This window comes from Truncatella angustata, assembly GCF_020726525.1.
Source record: "Truncatella angustata strain MPI-SDFR-AT-0073 chromosome Unknown BKA67scaffold_6, whole genome shotgun sequence".
Classification (NCBI taxonomy): Eukaryota; Fungi; Ascomycota; class Sordariomycetes; order Amphisphaeriales; family Sporocadaceae; genus Truncatella; species Truncatella angustata.
This window is the reverse complement of record NW_025763386.1, coordinates 3,149,536-3,164,760: the sequence shown is the minus strand read 5'-3', so window position 1 is coordinate 3,164,760 and position 15,225 is coordinate 3,149,536. Positions and strand designations below refer to the sequence as shown.

The 15,225-nt window shown below is 47.2% G+C and overlaps 4 protein-coding genes across 4 annotated transcripts; 1 reads left to right on the top strand and 3 right to left on the bottom strand.

The window, feature by feature from the left end:
* Window positions 1–3,172: 3,172 nt before the first annotated feature.
* On the top strand, window positions 3,173–5,173 carry BKA67DRAFT_648288 (uncharacterized protein; the record flags this gene model as incomplete). The annotated part of the gene is made up of 5 exons (XM_046105981.1): window positions 3,173–3,410; window positions 3,465–3,579; window positions 3,670–3,893; window positions 3,951–4,614; window positions 4,672–5,173. The coding sequence occupies 5 exons, from the start codon at window positions 3,173–3,175 to the stop codon at window positions 4,907–4,909; spliced, it is 1,479 nt and encodes a 492-aa protein (XP_045956723.1). The 3' UTR covers window positions 4,910–5,173.
* An 891-nt stretch (window positions 5,174–6,064) lies between these two features.
* BKA67DRAFT_538251 (uncharacterized protein) lies at window positions 6,065–7,378 on the bottom strand (the record flags this gene model as incomplete). Its single annotated transcript, XM_046100447.1, has 2 exons — window positions 6,065–6,729; window positions 7,324–7,378. 2 exons carry the CDS (start codon window positions 7,376–7,378, stop codon window positions 6,065–6,067), a joined length of 720 nt encoding a protein of 239 aa, XP_045956722.1.
* Window positions 7,379–8,248: 870 nt separating this feature from the next.
* On the bottom strand, window positions 8,249–9,118 carry BKA67DRAFT_593896 (alpha-galactosidase A; the record flags this gene model as incomplete). Its single annotated transcript, XM_046104991.1, has 1 exon — window positions 8,249–9,118. The coding sequence occupies one exon, from the start codon at window positions 9,116–9,118 to the stop codon at window positions 8,249–8,251; it is 870 nt and encodes a 289-aa protein (XP_045956721.1).
* Window positions 9,119–12,555: 3,437 nt separating this feature from the next.
* BKA67DRAFT_574021 (fungal-specific transcription factor domain-containing protein) lies at window positions 12,556–15,222 on the bottom strand. Its single transcript, XM_046103396.1, has 6 exons — window positions 14,951–15,222; window positions 14,819–14,895; window positions 14,577–14,739; window positions 13,993–14,528; window positions 13,802–13,939; window positions 12,556–13,742 (listed from the first exon to the last, which is right to left on the bottom strand). Exons 1-6 carry the CDS (start codon window positions 15,023–15,025, stop codon window positions 12,704–12,706), a joined length of 2,028 nt encoding a protein of 675 aa, XP_045956720.1. The 5' UTR covers window positions 15,026–15,222; the 3' UTR covers window positions 12,556–12,703.
* Between the last annotated feature and the right edge of the window lie 3 nt (window positions 15,223–15,225).

Sequence of the window (15,225 nt, the reverse complement as noted above, 5' to 3'; positions counted from 1 at the left end):
CGGCCATTAAGCTTGATAAAGCCTTTGAAGCCCATGGCACAACCCCATTTGACTTGCAGAAGGGCATAGAGTGGCTTGCGAAATCTCAATGGTTCCGGCAATATATAATAGAAGACAACCCACATGGAACAGCCCCATGGAACACTATCTCCTTATTCTCTGAGATACCCTATTGGAAACGCACCTGGATCATTCAAGAATTAATTCTTGTTAAAACAGATACTCAATGATTCGTATCTGGAAAGGAAGTTCTTAGCTGCCGAGACTTTTCCCTCTTTTTCTGTTTCCTCCAAAAATTGAAGTTGACAAAGCCTCCCTGCCCATAGGTAGATTGGACACGTCACCTGGGAAAATATTGGAACAATTTCACAAGTCTCCATTTGGGGGCCTTTCACACTTGGGAAAGGGTGGCTAAACTAAAGGAAAGCGGAACCATTTCTCCACGTCTCATCTTGGAGTTGGCTCGGTTCACAACGGCCGCCGAGCCTCGGGACATGATATTTGGACTCACTGGAATCACAAACTTGGTCTACCCAAATTACAACAAGAGTGTAAGGGATATACACATCCATTGGTTCCAAGAGTACTTTACCACTGCGACTGAAGAAGTCTTAAAGTTCCTGCGACCCAGCGGGACCGGACTGCACAGAACCGGTTACCAGTCATATAGCCTTCACACCTGGTTTCCAAGCCTATTCTCTTTATCAGAATCATGTATGTGGGAACAGTTACTATTCTGGTTCCGTATTGATGGACAGGACTACAGTAAGGCGACCCTCTATCTTAGACCGAAGTATACTTGTTGCGTATGGTATGAAACGTGGTACTTTGAGGACGACATTGCCGACAGACTTACGCACGGTTGATCTGCCCATTGACCATATTTGTGAACTCTGGGACAACTGCAACAAATTTCTGTACTGGGAACGGGAAAGTCGACAGCTTGGGCACGGCCTTGCTGGAATTAGAGCCGTACTTCAGAGACTGTTCCGTCAGTGGCATCAACGAGGAATGGAGTGTACAGTCCAGAACTTTTGCTACCGACACAACGACTTTTCAGAAATTAACTCTGCTCACGGCTAGATGGTGTGAGCTCGTGGGAGAAAAGCTGCTCGGGACTGGTGGCGGGCTGCTAGGTATGAGGCCAATCGGCGTTGAAACAGCCGACGAGGTCTGTATCCTTGACTTATGTTTAATGCCAGTCATTCTAAGAATTTGTAGGAATCAACGCTGGGAACATGTTGGAACCTGCTAGGTCTTAGACCACATGGATGGAGAACAGCTGCCAAGCATGTCCTCTATATCAATTGTAGAATCTGTCATACCTTCACTATAACAGTCCTCTATATTAATTATAATATAGAACGCGGTGCTCGCTCCGCCGGGGTTAGCGCCCTTCCGATCAGGTCAAGCGCTAACGTCGCCCCACTCGCCGCTTTTCGTCATTGGCCCGCCGTCTTACCCCTTTCCGAGCTGCAGTATAAATAGGGGCCTGTCTCCCATCTGTCGTTCTCTTGTACTTTCGACTTGAATATCCTCGTCGGTCCTGCCTCCTCCCCTTCATCGACTCTCCTGGTCGCGCCCTTGTTGCTCATTTCCGCGTATGGTCTGGCCGTCGTCCTTACACCCTTCTCTCTGAATCATCCTGTGTCTGAGTGGCGCCATCTCCCATGTCCCGCGGCACCCGCTTGGCCCATCACTCGCCTTGCCTTATGAGGATTGCCGGCTTAGCGCTGCCCTTTCGACCACGACTGTGAACTTGACTACGACCTCTCTATTTCTTGTTATCGAGAGGGCACATTACACATCTCTTCGATTCTCAGGCCTTGGGGACCTTTCACTGCACCAGCCCAAGCGGATACGGATTTCCGCGTGAATTTTCGGTCTACCGTGTCAGGATCTTGGGGACACCATTCACGACCCTTCACCCTGTCGACCAATCACAAAAATGCCGCAGCCAACACTTGCTTCGTTATAGCGAGCAGGAGGCCTCTCATCCGTATCGTATGGCCAAGAAGCCTGCATCTCCCGGCTGCATGCTTGGCTTCAGTCATTAGCCTGATCGTCAGCATTGCCAGGGCCGGCTGTGTGCGAGCTGGTTCATGTCAGAAGTCGCGCTCAGGCCCGGTCCAACGGCCAATCGTAAAGTCCGTCTCTATCTGCGCCGCGATGATCGACATGACCTGAGCTGGAACCTTGTCTACTATCTCGTATTCAGGGCATGCCCCGAGGTGGATGAGGTGATTCCGATGCAGATACGACGCGATAGAAGATTAAGCTGACTCCCGCCATGGCCTGATAGGCTGTTAGGCCAGGCAACGGACCGCCCCTGGGGCCCCTGGGCCGTTGTCAGACGAGAATTGTACCAAGGCGCACGCCTTGACCCGGAACTGTAGCAGCAGCGTGCGAGCTGCGTCTCAGGGCCCCGCCCTGAGACGCACGCTGAAACCGGGCCGACGGATTTACGATAGCGCCCATTGAGCGTAACGCAGGCGTTGCGCTGGGAGAGCGCTGGATAAATAAGACGTGCTAGCTGTTAGTTAGTAGAGTAGAGTTCAGTCTGTATTCACTCTATACCCTATCTATTGCCTTTCTCGTGGCCTTTCACTCTGCTGCCAACCCCGATCTGACAGCCGTACAGGTGATCGCGAGCGCGGTTTGCGATTGGTTCTCGTCGAAGACGGCATGAATTGAGTGGCACTGGCCCATGCAGAGCGATGTTACAGGCGGAGATGCCGATGCACATGTGCACACCGCACAGGTGGTCTCGCCCTTGATATTGGCGGCGTTCTGGACTGTATGCCATTTAATTTAGGGTATGATTTTTGGGGGGTTGATAACGAGGCCCTGGCGCGGCCTGTCTCAAGCTGCTTCGTGTCATTTCGGCATTGACATTATTGGCAGATATACGATAAGCGGAGGATTCATGCCTTGCTATTCCCTGCTCCCCTTGCAGAGCGTACTCTCACCAGTCGGAGGATCTAGCGCCAGGCTTCGGTTTAGGAGGGAGGTTGCAAAATAAGACCATGTGCTCGTTATAGGCACCTGATAAGAACCGCTTGTATTGTCCATATATATTCCGGCTCTTGCCCAGTCCATAATTTCAAGAATACTCAAGCACCATCCTACCAACTAAAACCAAGTTCACTAATTTCGCTCCTAACTCGACATTATGGCTGACGCCGCTTCCCGTCACGCAATATCTTTCCTATCTGTGGCGACAACTTCAGAACTATTGAGCCGCATGCCTACAGGGGAGACGCTAGATGACGCTGTGCTGGTGTCGAGTGATGATGAATCTGATGACGATTTCTCCGATAGCCAATCCAGCACTTCGTCCTTGCCATCCCTTAACGAGCTTTGGCAGCGTGGTGCTCAGAAACTCGCGCTGGGCAGCACTGATACCTGCCGTATGTACATCGGACCTACCTTTCTATCTGGGTGCTTCTGACAAATATTAATAGACGTAAACGCTACTACCGTTTCCAAGCACGAAGAAGGGGATGAAGGATTGGAGAAGGGGGCTAAGCCTAATGACGAATCAGAGGAGACGTCGCAAGAGGATATGCCAGGACTTGGGTCGGCTCATCTGGCCAACTCCTAGGAGCTACGTGGTCCTCCTTGTTAAATAGACGACGGCCATCCTCGGGATACCACATAGGGTCTTAGTCATGGCAACCAGGATGGCAAGGAGGGTACTGTAGCTACACACTCGTTTCTGAGCCAGCACAGCCCTCCACGAGATCCCAGTGTGGTAAATGAAGGCAGCGACACTGACGAAGATGGGCCGGCAGAGCCTAGAGGGGCGAAGAGCCAGCAGCCGGCAGCGCCTCGTTGCGGAATCGACGGCACTGGAAGTGAGGATGGTCATAATGGCAACAAACTTGGTCTAGGTTCGTTTCCGAGTTTCTTACACCTAGTGAGAACGTATAAGCTTACGGTTCATCTAGCCGAGAAACCTCGAAATGGCCTTAATAACGATAATGATATCGTCATGATGCTGGGAGAGCCAGGCTCCCAAGATGAAGCTGTGGTTGACGCTGCAGCACAACAACTGCTGCAACCACCCTTCGAGGATGCCTCTGACACTTTAACGCCCAGACTTGAGGGCCAGTCCCCTCCCGGCTCCCATCGCAATACACCTCCCTCAACGCAGCTGCAGGAAGTCGTTGATCAGCAGAGCACGCCTGTCTCTGACTCATATGGCGAAGGCGACGGTGCTTGCAAAGGGCCGCCAGAGGCCAAGCGGAAATTAAGACCTAGGCCGGCTGCGCTTCATCAGGTCTTTCGTTCCGCTAGCGAACCCAGCCTCGCTTCTGACGACGATAGAGCGGATGAAGTTGAGGACACTAACGATGACGACTATACTAGGCGGCCACAAAGAAAACGTCGCAAGAACCGGTCGGGCCTTAAGGCGTCAAGTAAAGGGCATAATCGCTCGAACGGCACCAGGAAATGCTCCGGTCAACACAACCTTTCCACGCCGCCATCTTCGAAGGGTAATAGCGACGAGGAGTATGCTACAGGGACGCCTACCGCGGCGTTCGAGGAGTGGCCACTTCAGGACGCTGTTCTAAAGCGTGTCACGGAAGGCGGCCAGATGACCTTTCAATTGTAATTCACCTGGGGCTTTTGCAGATCTCAAAGACTCTATAGCTGTGCAAGTCGAAGCCTAGGGGACCAGCCATCCGCTTTCTCTATGAAGCGAGGCATGCTGAGCGCAGCCGATTCCGACGCAGGAGACTTTATGCAAGATGATGACGAAGTGCAAGATGGCGACGAAGAATATGTCGTGGAGCAGATCCGGGCCAGCAGATCCGGGCCCACAGATTCACCAAGCCTGGCAATCAAGGCCTTGAGCTCCGCGTCAAATGGCGCAAAACTCCAAGATTCACTTAGGAATCAGTAAAACTGATGGAAAATAAGGAGGCATACGACACATATCTGAAGGATAATGACATCTTCCGACCTTCCCAAGCACGTAAACGTGGTCGACCGAAAAAATCCGCAATCGACGATAATTTTATCACGCGCACTCCATAAGTTTTCTGGTCAAGGATAATCTTTCCGTCTCAGAAATACAAATATCAACGGCATTCTAATAATCGATAACATAGTCCTGCGATGGAAGCCGTTATTGTTAATTAAATGCTAACCAGTTACCGGTTGAGACATAAGAGGTGTTGGGTCAGCTGTTCATGTCGTTGCGCCTATGGTCTTCATTAGATGGTACTTACGCCATTTAACGCTGCTCTGGTTGTTTGCGTAGTGGGTTTTGAAAGGGGGGTGGGCGAAGGAATGCCAATTGCGGATTTGGTCACGTTAGGGGAAAATTACGAGGTATTGTATCCTGTATACATTACGAAAGACTTATCTCAGGTTTCGTTTGTCTAGGTTGGCTATTTTGAGAACTGTTTCCTGTATTTCATACGACTAAAGGTTGGAAATCCACGTTTAATTTGCCGTAAGGAGTACTTTCCATTGCTACTTACTGTGATCGCTTTATTTGCACTAGATCCTCTGCAGGCCTACAACTCTTAGACAGTATCTCAGCCTCCGTTAGTTTAACTTGGCTTGCTTTTATAGTCGGAAGATGGAGGCCATGCACTCACTCTAATTAGGTGCCCAATCAGTACCAGCGGACTTGTCCTTACTCCTTGCGGAGCTTTTGCGGGAAGCGACTTGGAATACATGACCGATTTATTCTTAGACGTTAAAGCTTTCTACAATATCCAGGCATTGTTGAAAAAGCCTTTTCTTGTCAGGTGTGAGTTGTTTTCCGATGGTCGGCTGATAAACAGCATCAAAGGTGTAAACGGTTCCGATTGAACTGATCGACCCGGAGCTTTTGCGGGTAAAAGGACCTCCAACGCTACCCGACTCGATATTGGAAGTTTATTCCCAATAACGGCGATGCCCTCGCGCATACGGCCTTGCTATAAGTTCATCTTGCCCAACGATCCTTAATATGCCACCGTGGCCTAGTCCCAGCGAAAGAACTTATGCCTAGCCCAGATAAATATATAAGCCCACGTTTCCGTTTCGGCTATAACTAAGACGGTTCTTATACTGTCCTGGAACTGGCAATTTTTCGAGACTGTTGCCATAATGCCAAAGTGTGTAATCTAACGCTAGTAAGATGGTGTTCAGGACCCAGAACCTTACTGCTAAGCTCGACACACGGAACCATCAGCTGTATCGCTCTCTCAAGACAGTTTTGATCTTTCAAGGTGGCTGCCAGGTTGGCCTGACTGGCCAGGGTCGAGGGATTTTCAGGGCCGAGCACTCGCGAACTCGTCTCCATCACTTGCACGTTCAATTCTTCAGCCTCCTTCCATCGGCCTTGATTCCGGTAGGTAGATGCTAGGTTGGCCTGGCTGGTCAGGGTCAAAGGATGTTGAGGGCCGAGCACCTCCTTATTCAAGATCAATGTTCGTCGGTGGATCCTTTCTGCTTTAACATAATCTCCTAGTGAATGTAATACTAAGCCCAACTTATTCATGGTATCGAGCGTCGCTTCTTGTGTTAGCCCAATAGTTCGGTCTCTACGTTTGAGCACTTTTTCATGTGCCGAAACCGCATGACTGTACTCTCCAAGGGATTGATGGCAGCGGCCAATATTGTCGAGCAAATCGATCGTTGCGTTCTTGTCCACAATCTCCTGAATTCCTACTGTAAATAGCCCGTGGGGGAGATATGGAGGATACAGCTTAGACTGTTCATGCCCACCTGGAGGAATTAGTTGCGCTAGCCACTGGACAGCCTTCTCAGCAATATCAATCCATCTACCAGCCTCTTTGAGCCAGTTTTGAGCTGAGCAACATGATGGATGAGAATATGAATATCGTAGTAGTTTACCTCTACACGTTGAGTTAAGAATGAATATCCAGTAAGTGTCCCAATGGCTTCTATCTGCTTAATTTTAGACGGTGCAATAGGAAAGATAATGCGTGGAATGTTTTGCGGTGCGATGCAGGCTAAAAAGCAGAGGTATTCGGCGGCGAGTTTATTTTCCTTTTGGATACGGTCAAAAGAGATCAGCCAAGTTTTGGCTGCGAGTGTGGCTTGCGGTCAGAGTGCGCCATGGGGTCGATACAGAATTAAACATAATACGGCAGACTAACAAGGGAGCATATTTCGCAATCACACGGGAAGGTGACGTTGTCTAGGGTCCGTCTCGACAACTAAGGGAACAATATTGGACCGAAAATAACGTTATCCCTATTCCTTATTATGCTCCCACGCGAGATTGCATTTGGGTATAAAATGGAGAGGAACCGATATAGTAAATAAGAACGGAATCGAAATTGTCTGGGCACAAACCAAGAGCGCCGGACGGCTTCCGGTCATCGATATGTATCCCACACGATCGAGCCATCAGGGGCAAAACAAAGGCCAGGAATTTTAGCACCGCAATAAGAAAGCAGTGTTATACTGCGATAGTATGGGACCTGGAGCAAAACTGGTTAGAAAAAGTTATCGTGGGTCTATTTTTTGGCTGCCATATTTTGATCTCTCTACTTTGAAATATTCCGAGGCGGTGCAACTTATGTGTCAGATCGGGGTTGGCAGCAGTGTGTGCCAGGGTCTACGGATGTTGCTAATAGGCTACATGCGATATTTTGGTAATATTTATACGCCGTATCCTGGATGAGGCAAGACTAAACTGCGTTAATTAAAACCTATTCATAAATATAACTATGATCTATCTCGGTACTTCACTTTGTACTTTACCTAGCGGAGAAGACCTGCCTCGGTAAAACGTTTGCCTATGACATCTATAGTAACCTAATAGCCGCGGTTGCGTAGTTGCAGGAGATATGAGAGCACGTCGGCTCTGGTCTGCTGCAAGCCAGGCAGGTGTCTTTACGTTTTCCCATTATTTATAGCCTCCTTTATAACGATGTCACCTTTTCTAGTGACCGGATTGTTTCGACACGCCTTTCTTGTAACTCCGCCAACCCCTGCTAATAGACTCCTAGAAAGCCATGTTCATTAAGTGACTGCCGTATAACTTCCTCTAACAATCCAGCAGGATAACCCAGCCGACCTTTGAAAAGACATCTACCACAAGGTCCAAGGAGTTATAAACAAATAAAATAGTGGTCTATCATTGACCTGAGCACAAACATAAACCTTATCTAGAAAAGAGGTGTAGTCAACAATAGAAAGGGCGACTGGTTGTAACTTTGCGTTATTTATGATTGGGGTGCAATCTTAGGATGAAGGGTGTGACAAATTATTCCTTTCAGTCTAAATCTTTCCCTTCCTTTTCATCTTCCTCCTCCTTGTCGCCGTTGTCGCCGTTGTCGTCGTTCTCATCGTTCTCATCGTTCTCATCGTTCTCATCGTTATCGCTATATGGAGCACCTTCTCCGCTCTCATCCCTAAGCCTATCCGCAAGGATACTTCTTTCCTGTTCCAGCTCGTGCTCATCCTCGGCTTCACGTGAATTTACAAAATCAAGTAAATATACTTTTTTGTACTTCGTCACGATGAAGTTATATCGGTTGATATCTCCATGAAGCAGTCCGAGCTTATGTAGTTGCTTCAAAGCCTCCTGACACATGTTTAGATCCTCAATGCCTGCATACCGGCCCTTGATCTTTTTCAACAGCATTCCCATGATGCGACCGTCCTCGTGGATATGGCCGAGGAAGCCAGGGGCTATATCCGTTCCTTCTAAGAGATGATATATATGCGTCTCATTCTCTATGTAGGGAATCTCGAAGTCGAAGCGAGCAATCTTGGCGACCATGGGGATCTGGAACGACTTTGTCTTACTATCGTTCTTATCTACTCGGATGCACTCGTATGTCTCCATATTGAAGATCCGGGTGCGTTCCAGCTGTAGGCAATCCACCGAGTTTGGGTGCCAGACTTCCTTCACGCCAGCCAGCGCTACCTTTGATAATTGTGTCTGAAAGGTCTGATCAGACGATCTGCGTGATAGGTAAACCACGTTCCAGGTGTTCTGGTCCCAAGGTAGAGGTGGAAATTGGTAAAGCGGAAGACAAATCTCGTCGTTGGTGAGCGAGCCTGCCGCCACAATAGCGTATTTGACATGGGAACCGAATCGGATACGGAAATAGCTGTCTCCATCGCAAGAAGCATCCATGGCGATCACTTCTGGTGATGGGGAAGCCGTATTGTTGTTCATTGTTGCGGGAGCAGGATGCGGGAGAGAAAGATGGGCAAACGACCGAAATTTTGTGTCATACTCAGGATACACTCGTGCCCGCTACTGGTACTTAGGCGAGTGCACAGACCATCTGGCATTCCATTGCGCCAACCAACCAACGATACCAACTTACCTCCCATGAGTACACCGAATCGCTAAATTTTGGACATTCCTACCTAACCTATCCTGACATTACTGGCTGTCTAGAATTTAACGAGCTGTAGGATGAGGGCCTGAGTACCAACATTGAAAGATGGGGGGATCTGCTCCACAAATTGTAAGTCACATATTGAACATCGCCATTTGCAGTCTAATACTTGACTCCGGATCTTTGTTCCATGTGGAAGGTTCGCCAACAAGATGGAGGAATCTGCAACACCTACTTGTGGCTGCAGTCCAATGATGGATGTTAGTCGGTATATCCGATGGCTTCACAGACCTCACTTGACACTTCATTCTTTTCCACGGAGGTGTGCTTCCCTAGATTACCAACAGATGTAAGGCCATGTGAATACATTCTGATGCTGGGTGTTGGCTGGAAAATCTATTGTCTTCTTAGGAATCGCCTAATCCTCGTCACAGGTTGTGGGCATTTCTCATGTTGTATAAATTGAGAACTCTGGCTGGGTCGGTTTACTGATAGAATTCGGTTATCAAGCAACTCTCAGAATTATCTGTCCACCTCTTGGTTTATCCACTGCCACTATCATCACTCCATCTCAAGGATAACGACATAACCCTTGCTAGCTGATCATTGTATGTCCTGCTTTTCAATGGTGACATTTTTGAACACTGACATAAATATAGCAATATGCCTACACAGGAGCAAAGTCAATGTGTTAAATACTTCGTCAAGTACACTTGCGGTTGCGAAAAGGACGGCGAGTTTGTTCAGTGCAAAGATCACACTGGTACAAACATCAAATGTAAACCTATCAAGAAAAAACAGCTCAAGAAGTCAAGCAACTACTGCAGTACTCACTTGGTGAACCCGAATGCTCCAGTGACAATGGTTGAGGGATGAGGTGGTAGAGATGGAAAGAAACACACAAAGGAAGAAATGAGAAGGGGAAGGAACACGCAAAGGGGCACGAATACGGTTGATTTCATGGATTGTCGGGCAACGGATGCAGAAAAAAGTATCACTTTATTGATACTTTAATTTGCTATTTTCTTCTTTCCTTCTTTCGACATTTTTTCTTTTCTTTTTCTCTCTCTTTTGTTTCAAGTAAGGGGTTTGATGTGACAGTATAGGTGGACACGGATATCACATGACTATATTCTTAGTTGGCTAAGAGCTCTCCAGCATATGACTGGGGACTTTTTGCTCTTTTCTCTCTCTTTTTTTCTTTTTCATTTTTCAAGCTTTCTTTTGTTCTTTCTTTAGACAATCAATATAAACATGATGCCCTATACTGTCTGTCTTCATACACAATCTACAATTGCCATGCTGGAATCGAGTGAACTCCAACTTGTGGGGCCCATGTTCGGCGATTTACAACGATTCTGCCATGCGAAAAGCGTTCAGCGAGACAGCTCTTATCCATTATAGTTCCTTGTAAGCACAGAAGAAACAGACGAACTTAATGAAGTTAGGCTTACAAGGCTATCTCGTATTCTCTGCAGTGCGCACTCAACGCCTCTAAGATATCCTTCTTTTAAGCCGTTAGTTTGCGCTATTCTGTATCTTTATTCATATAATATATATTTGTAAGCAGATCAGGCAACTAGAATCCATGTTCAGCGAAAAGGATACTGAGGATTTGGTCCCCAATACCAAGGGACTCTTAAATACAGTTAAGTTGCTTATCGAGAAGTCAGCACAAGTCGCTCGCAAGATTAGCAACGATGTGAAACCGTAGTCTAGGCGGGCGCAATGGATACCGACCCTTGGGTCTCTCCAAGCGACCGCTCAGAGCAAGATATTTGAAAGATTCAATCGCAACTCTGGCCAGACAGCCGGTACCGTTGAAACAATTCTGCAGGCTCTTAACGTCTTTTCGTTGAGCTGGGATGAAACTCGTCATATAGTACGTGAGCTCAGCTGTTTATCAATACAAAACATAATTATATATCTATTGTATTTGGGAGTAAGCTACCGATCGGTCAGGCAAGATTTAATCTCTGATGAAAGATATGTTCGATCCATGTCAAATGTCAGGCATGCAAGTTGATACAACGAAGCTGTGCCGTATCATCAAACGTTCCACGATTACATGCACCCTAAGTAGACTATCTTGGCTTTGAAGAATGTCCGAGGGAGGTTCTCAGATTTGTCCATAGGAGTTTCAGTTTATTAGGTTCAAAGCTCAATGCAAGTCACTTAGTTCGCCCCTATTGACCAATACACGACCTATCTAATCGATAACCAACGATGGGAAGGTCTGTATCTTTCCTGAAGGTCTGTAAGTTAGGGGGAGGGGTGCGATGCCAATTGTGAATTCGGTCACGTTAGGGAAGAATCGGGAGGTATTGTGTCCTGTATACAGCACAATAAGAAGGGCTCATCTAGGTTTTCATTTATCTGGGCTGGCTGGTCCGGCCATTAAAGATCAAAAATTTCTCTTCATCACTCCAAGTCGTGAACCCTCTATCGAGTGTCGCCCGATATTAATACTATTACCAGCACTCCCTGGCCCGGTCAAGGCAGATGAGTTGTATTTAAGAGTCAGTTGCCAGTATCTGTACCTCTTATCCCAGTGAAACTGTTGTCAGAGAGGCGTAGTGCGATGACACGGAAGTTCGCATCGTGGGTCAGTGCATGGATAGGACCACCCTCCGAGACCGAGTGAGCCTGGACGACCCCGGCAATGACTATGATACGGGTCGTGTCATGTAGTAAAATATTTAACTTAAATTATTATATATTATTATATTACATTTAAAGATAAAAGGGTTAAAATAAGTTAAAACGTTATATAACTAAGATAAAAAAAGTATTTAATAAAAATAATCTTTATTATATAAAAGGGTTTTAATTAACACTACTTTTATAAAATAATACCATTATATTAACTTAACGATATTATCGGGGAAGTTTAAAGTAATAAGTATTAATTATATTAATATTATAAAAGAGCTAAATAAGTCGTACGACTTTTATTATAATTATTTAAGGTTTAATTAATATAAAATTAAAGGGATAAAACATATAAATAATCGAACGGGTATACTCTTTTACACTTTTAACTTTAATAATATAATTAGTTTTTATAATAATATATTCGGAAAACGACGAGAATAGCTCGTCGTTATTAATTAATGTTATTTTAATTATTAAGTTCATTCTTTTTATTTATTTATTAAGTAACTAGTCCGCGAGTAAACTAACGAGTTCGTCGTAAGGCTTATAACTTAAGGGATAAGACAGTAATCCTAGTTTAATATCGACTACGGATAATTATATTTTAACATTATTATTTTTATTAAATTTTCATTTAAATTTAAATAATAAAATAATAAAATAATAACATCCTTTAATGTTAATAATTATAAATAACGAAAATCATTTAAATTAATTAATTAATTAAACGTTAAGTCTTTTAAAATGAAATCTTCGCCGAGTGAATTTAACAACCCGGGCGGGATCTGGCTCATATAATCCAGCCAGAACCAGTTATCAAAGTAGTTCAAGACAGGGGTGATCGTGCCAGGGGACCCTAGGACAGAGAACTCCGACCCTACCTCCGCGCTTACAACTGGCGCGAGAGTTTGGAACGCGTCGCTAGAGCTGCTCCCGTAGTCAACGGGCTGCTGCGCGGGTACGGGCTCCGGGTCTGTCGTGGCCACGACATCCAAACCGCTGATCTCGACAACTGCACCATGGACTTCTTCTAGTTTCTGGTGGATCTGCATCAATATTTGAAGCCCAGATTTGGCAACGGCGCTCCCCTCCTGCATGATCGCCAGCCGGTCCATAGATTGCTGCAGTAGGTGGTCCACGCGTTGCCCCGCCCCCTCACGGCTTGGCAGGTCTATGCTTTTCATGACAGAGAGCAGGATGGCAGCGTCGATTGTACAGAATGAGAATCCAAACAGCTTGTGCAGGTGTTTCGGCGCCTGGTTGAAGATCCGGTGTTGCGACTCAAGGGTCGCGATGGCTGCCTGCAAGGCGGCTTGCCGGCTCTCAGTGCAGGCTACAATGTGTGGGCGGTGGAGGAACGTTAGGATCTGGTTGGCGGTGCTGAGAAGTTCCTCCCGCTGTAAGGGCAGATACGGACATTTCACATCCCACGACGTGTCTGGATTGCGATGGCGAAGGAATGGCGGCGCTGCGTCTATGATGGCAACAAGGCGTTCGTTTAATCTGGAGATAATGGAATAGTCCCGTGGGTAGGGCGTAGATGTTTTCTGTGCCCGCATTTCGTGAACGACGCAAGTAAGCTTGTAGCGGAACAATGTCGCCGAGGTCGTGGTGGGAGTACTGGAACTTGTGTCGGGCTGGACGATGAACGGCACGCCCCTCGTCGGGTCTGTGGGCATGTTGCAGTCTAGTGGCTTGGGAGCGTCGCAGTCGTCCGTGTTTATTGTCCTCGGGCGTCGGAAGATGAGAGCCATCAGCCTGATATCTCTTTTAGCGCGATGTTCTGCCAGGATTGAGTTAAATCGAGTATGTCTCACCCGTCAAAGATGAAGAGGTTGGCCCAAACACGCCTCTTGTACTCGTCGTACCAAAACGAGCAGAGGGTCTCGCTGACCCTGTCTGTGGCGTCCTGGTGCATGTCCTTGGCCTCGTGCAATCCTAGCTCTTGTGCACATCTGTGTATTGAATCAGGTCTGGAAGGGTTCACACCATGGTCAACTGACTTTACCGAATTGCGATGCCGAGGCAATGCCATGATTCCACCCCGCGACCAGCGTTCTTCAGCCAGGAAGTTCTCAGTAGATATGCCTGGACTGTGGTAAGAGAAAAGCTCTGCATCTGAGCCCTCTCGAGCATGCGCATCCCATAGTCGCTGTACCTTTGTGATGAAGCGAACTGCTCCCTCGTCATTGCCTTGAGTGTTGGCGTATCTGGGGGAGAAAACTGGATGGCGAGGCCTAGCACTTGAAACAGTAGTGCTGGAAAAGAGCGCAGTTCTTTGCTAAGTGCCCCTTGGGTCAAGTATTTCGGAGGGCTGGAACTATCCCCTAGCCAGTAGGACAGAAGTTGGTCAAAGTAATACCTCTCTATGAAGAAATACTGGGGATTGAATCTGAGGTAATACAACGCAACGATTTCCTTAATGACCGAGATCTGTGGTAGAATATCAAGGAACGGCCGAATTTCATCCGGGCGAGGTCCATGCAGAAGGAGATTGTTGTGCGTCCCGAAATCCGAGTTGAGCTCATCTCTATCGCGTAATATCTACATGGTATTAGCGCAAGAAACTCTCCAAGAACGCAGATGCCTTACGTGGTGTAGTCCAACGAATGCATTACTCTCTACCGCGTGGGAGTATTTCAGGTTGCTTTGATGCCCCGACTCCTTGGAGGCCATGCGAGGTTGCCAATTTGGTTCAGGGGAGATGCTCCTTTGTTCACTGTCCACACCCAGCGTCGAGTCATAGTATGGACTGCTACTTCTTTTCATTAAATTATCGCTAGTATAACGCGGAAGGTTAAGACAACTCAACGAGTCGTTCATCATGTACAAACCTCAACGTGCCACCGTAACGGCATTTATTGGGAACTTTGCGTGCAACACATATATTGCACGGGCTCTCGCGGTCACACTGGCGATCGAGTTAGATTCTCTCTTATGTAGAGTGAAGAGGAGTCCACTCTTCCCTTTTGCTTCCTCCTTTGACATTCCGTACAGGCAGTGACTATTCGGCGCCGCTTCGGCGTACCTTGGGTTGCCATTGTAAATTAGGCGATGATAAGAGGCAAGCCGAGAAGCTGGGCAGATTTGCTGAACGTGACCTGCTCGCGGGTCTTCAATCCCACAAGGTCAACCTGAAGAGGAGCGGGGTGTACCGCTGAGTAATGGCATTGATGTAATCCGCAACTGGGGGTACGACGAAGATTTGAACAGAGCGGAATGTGTGGAGAAATGGTAGTCT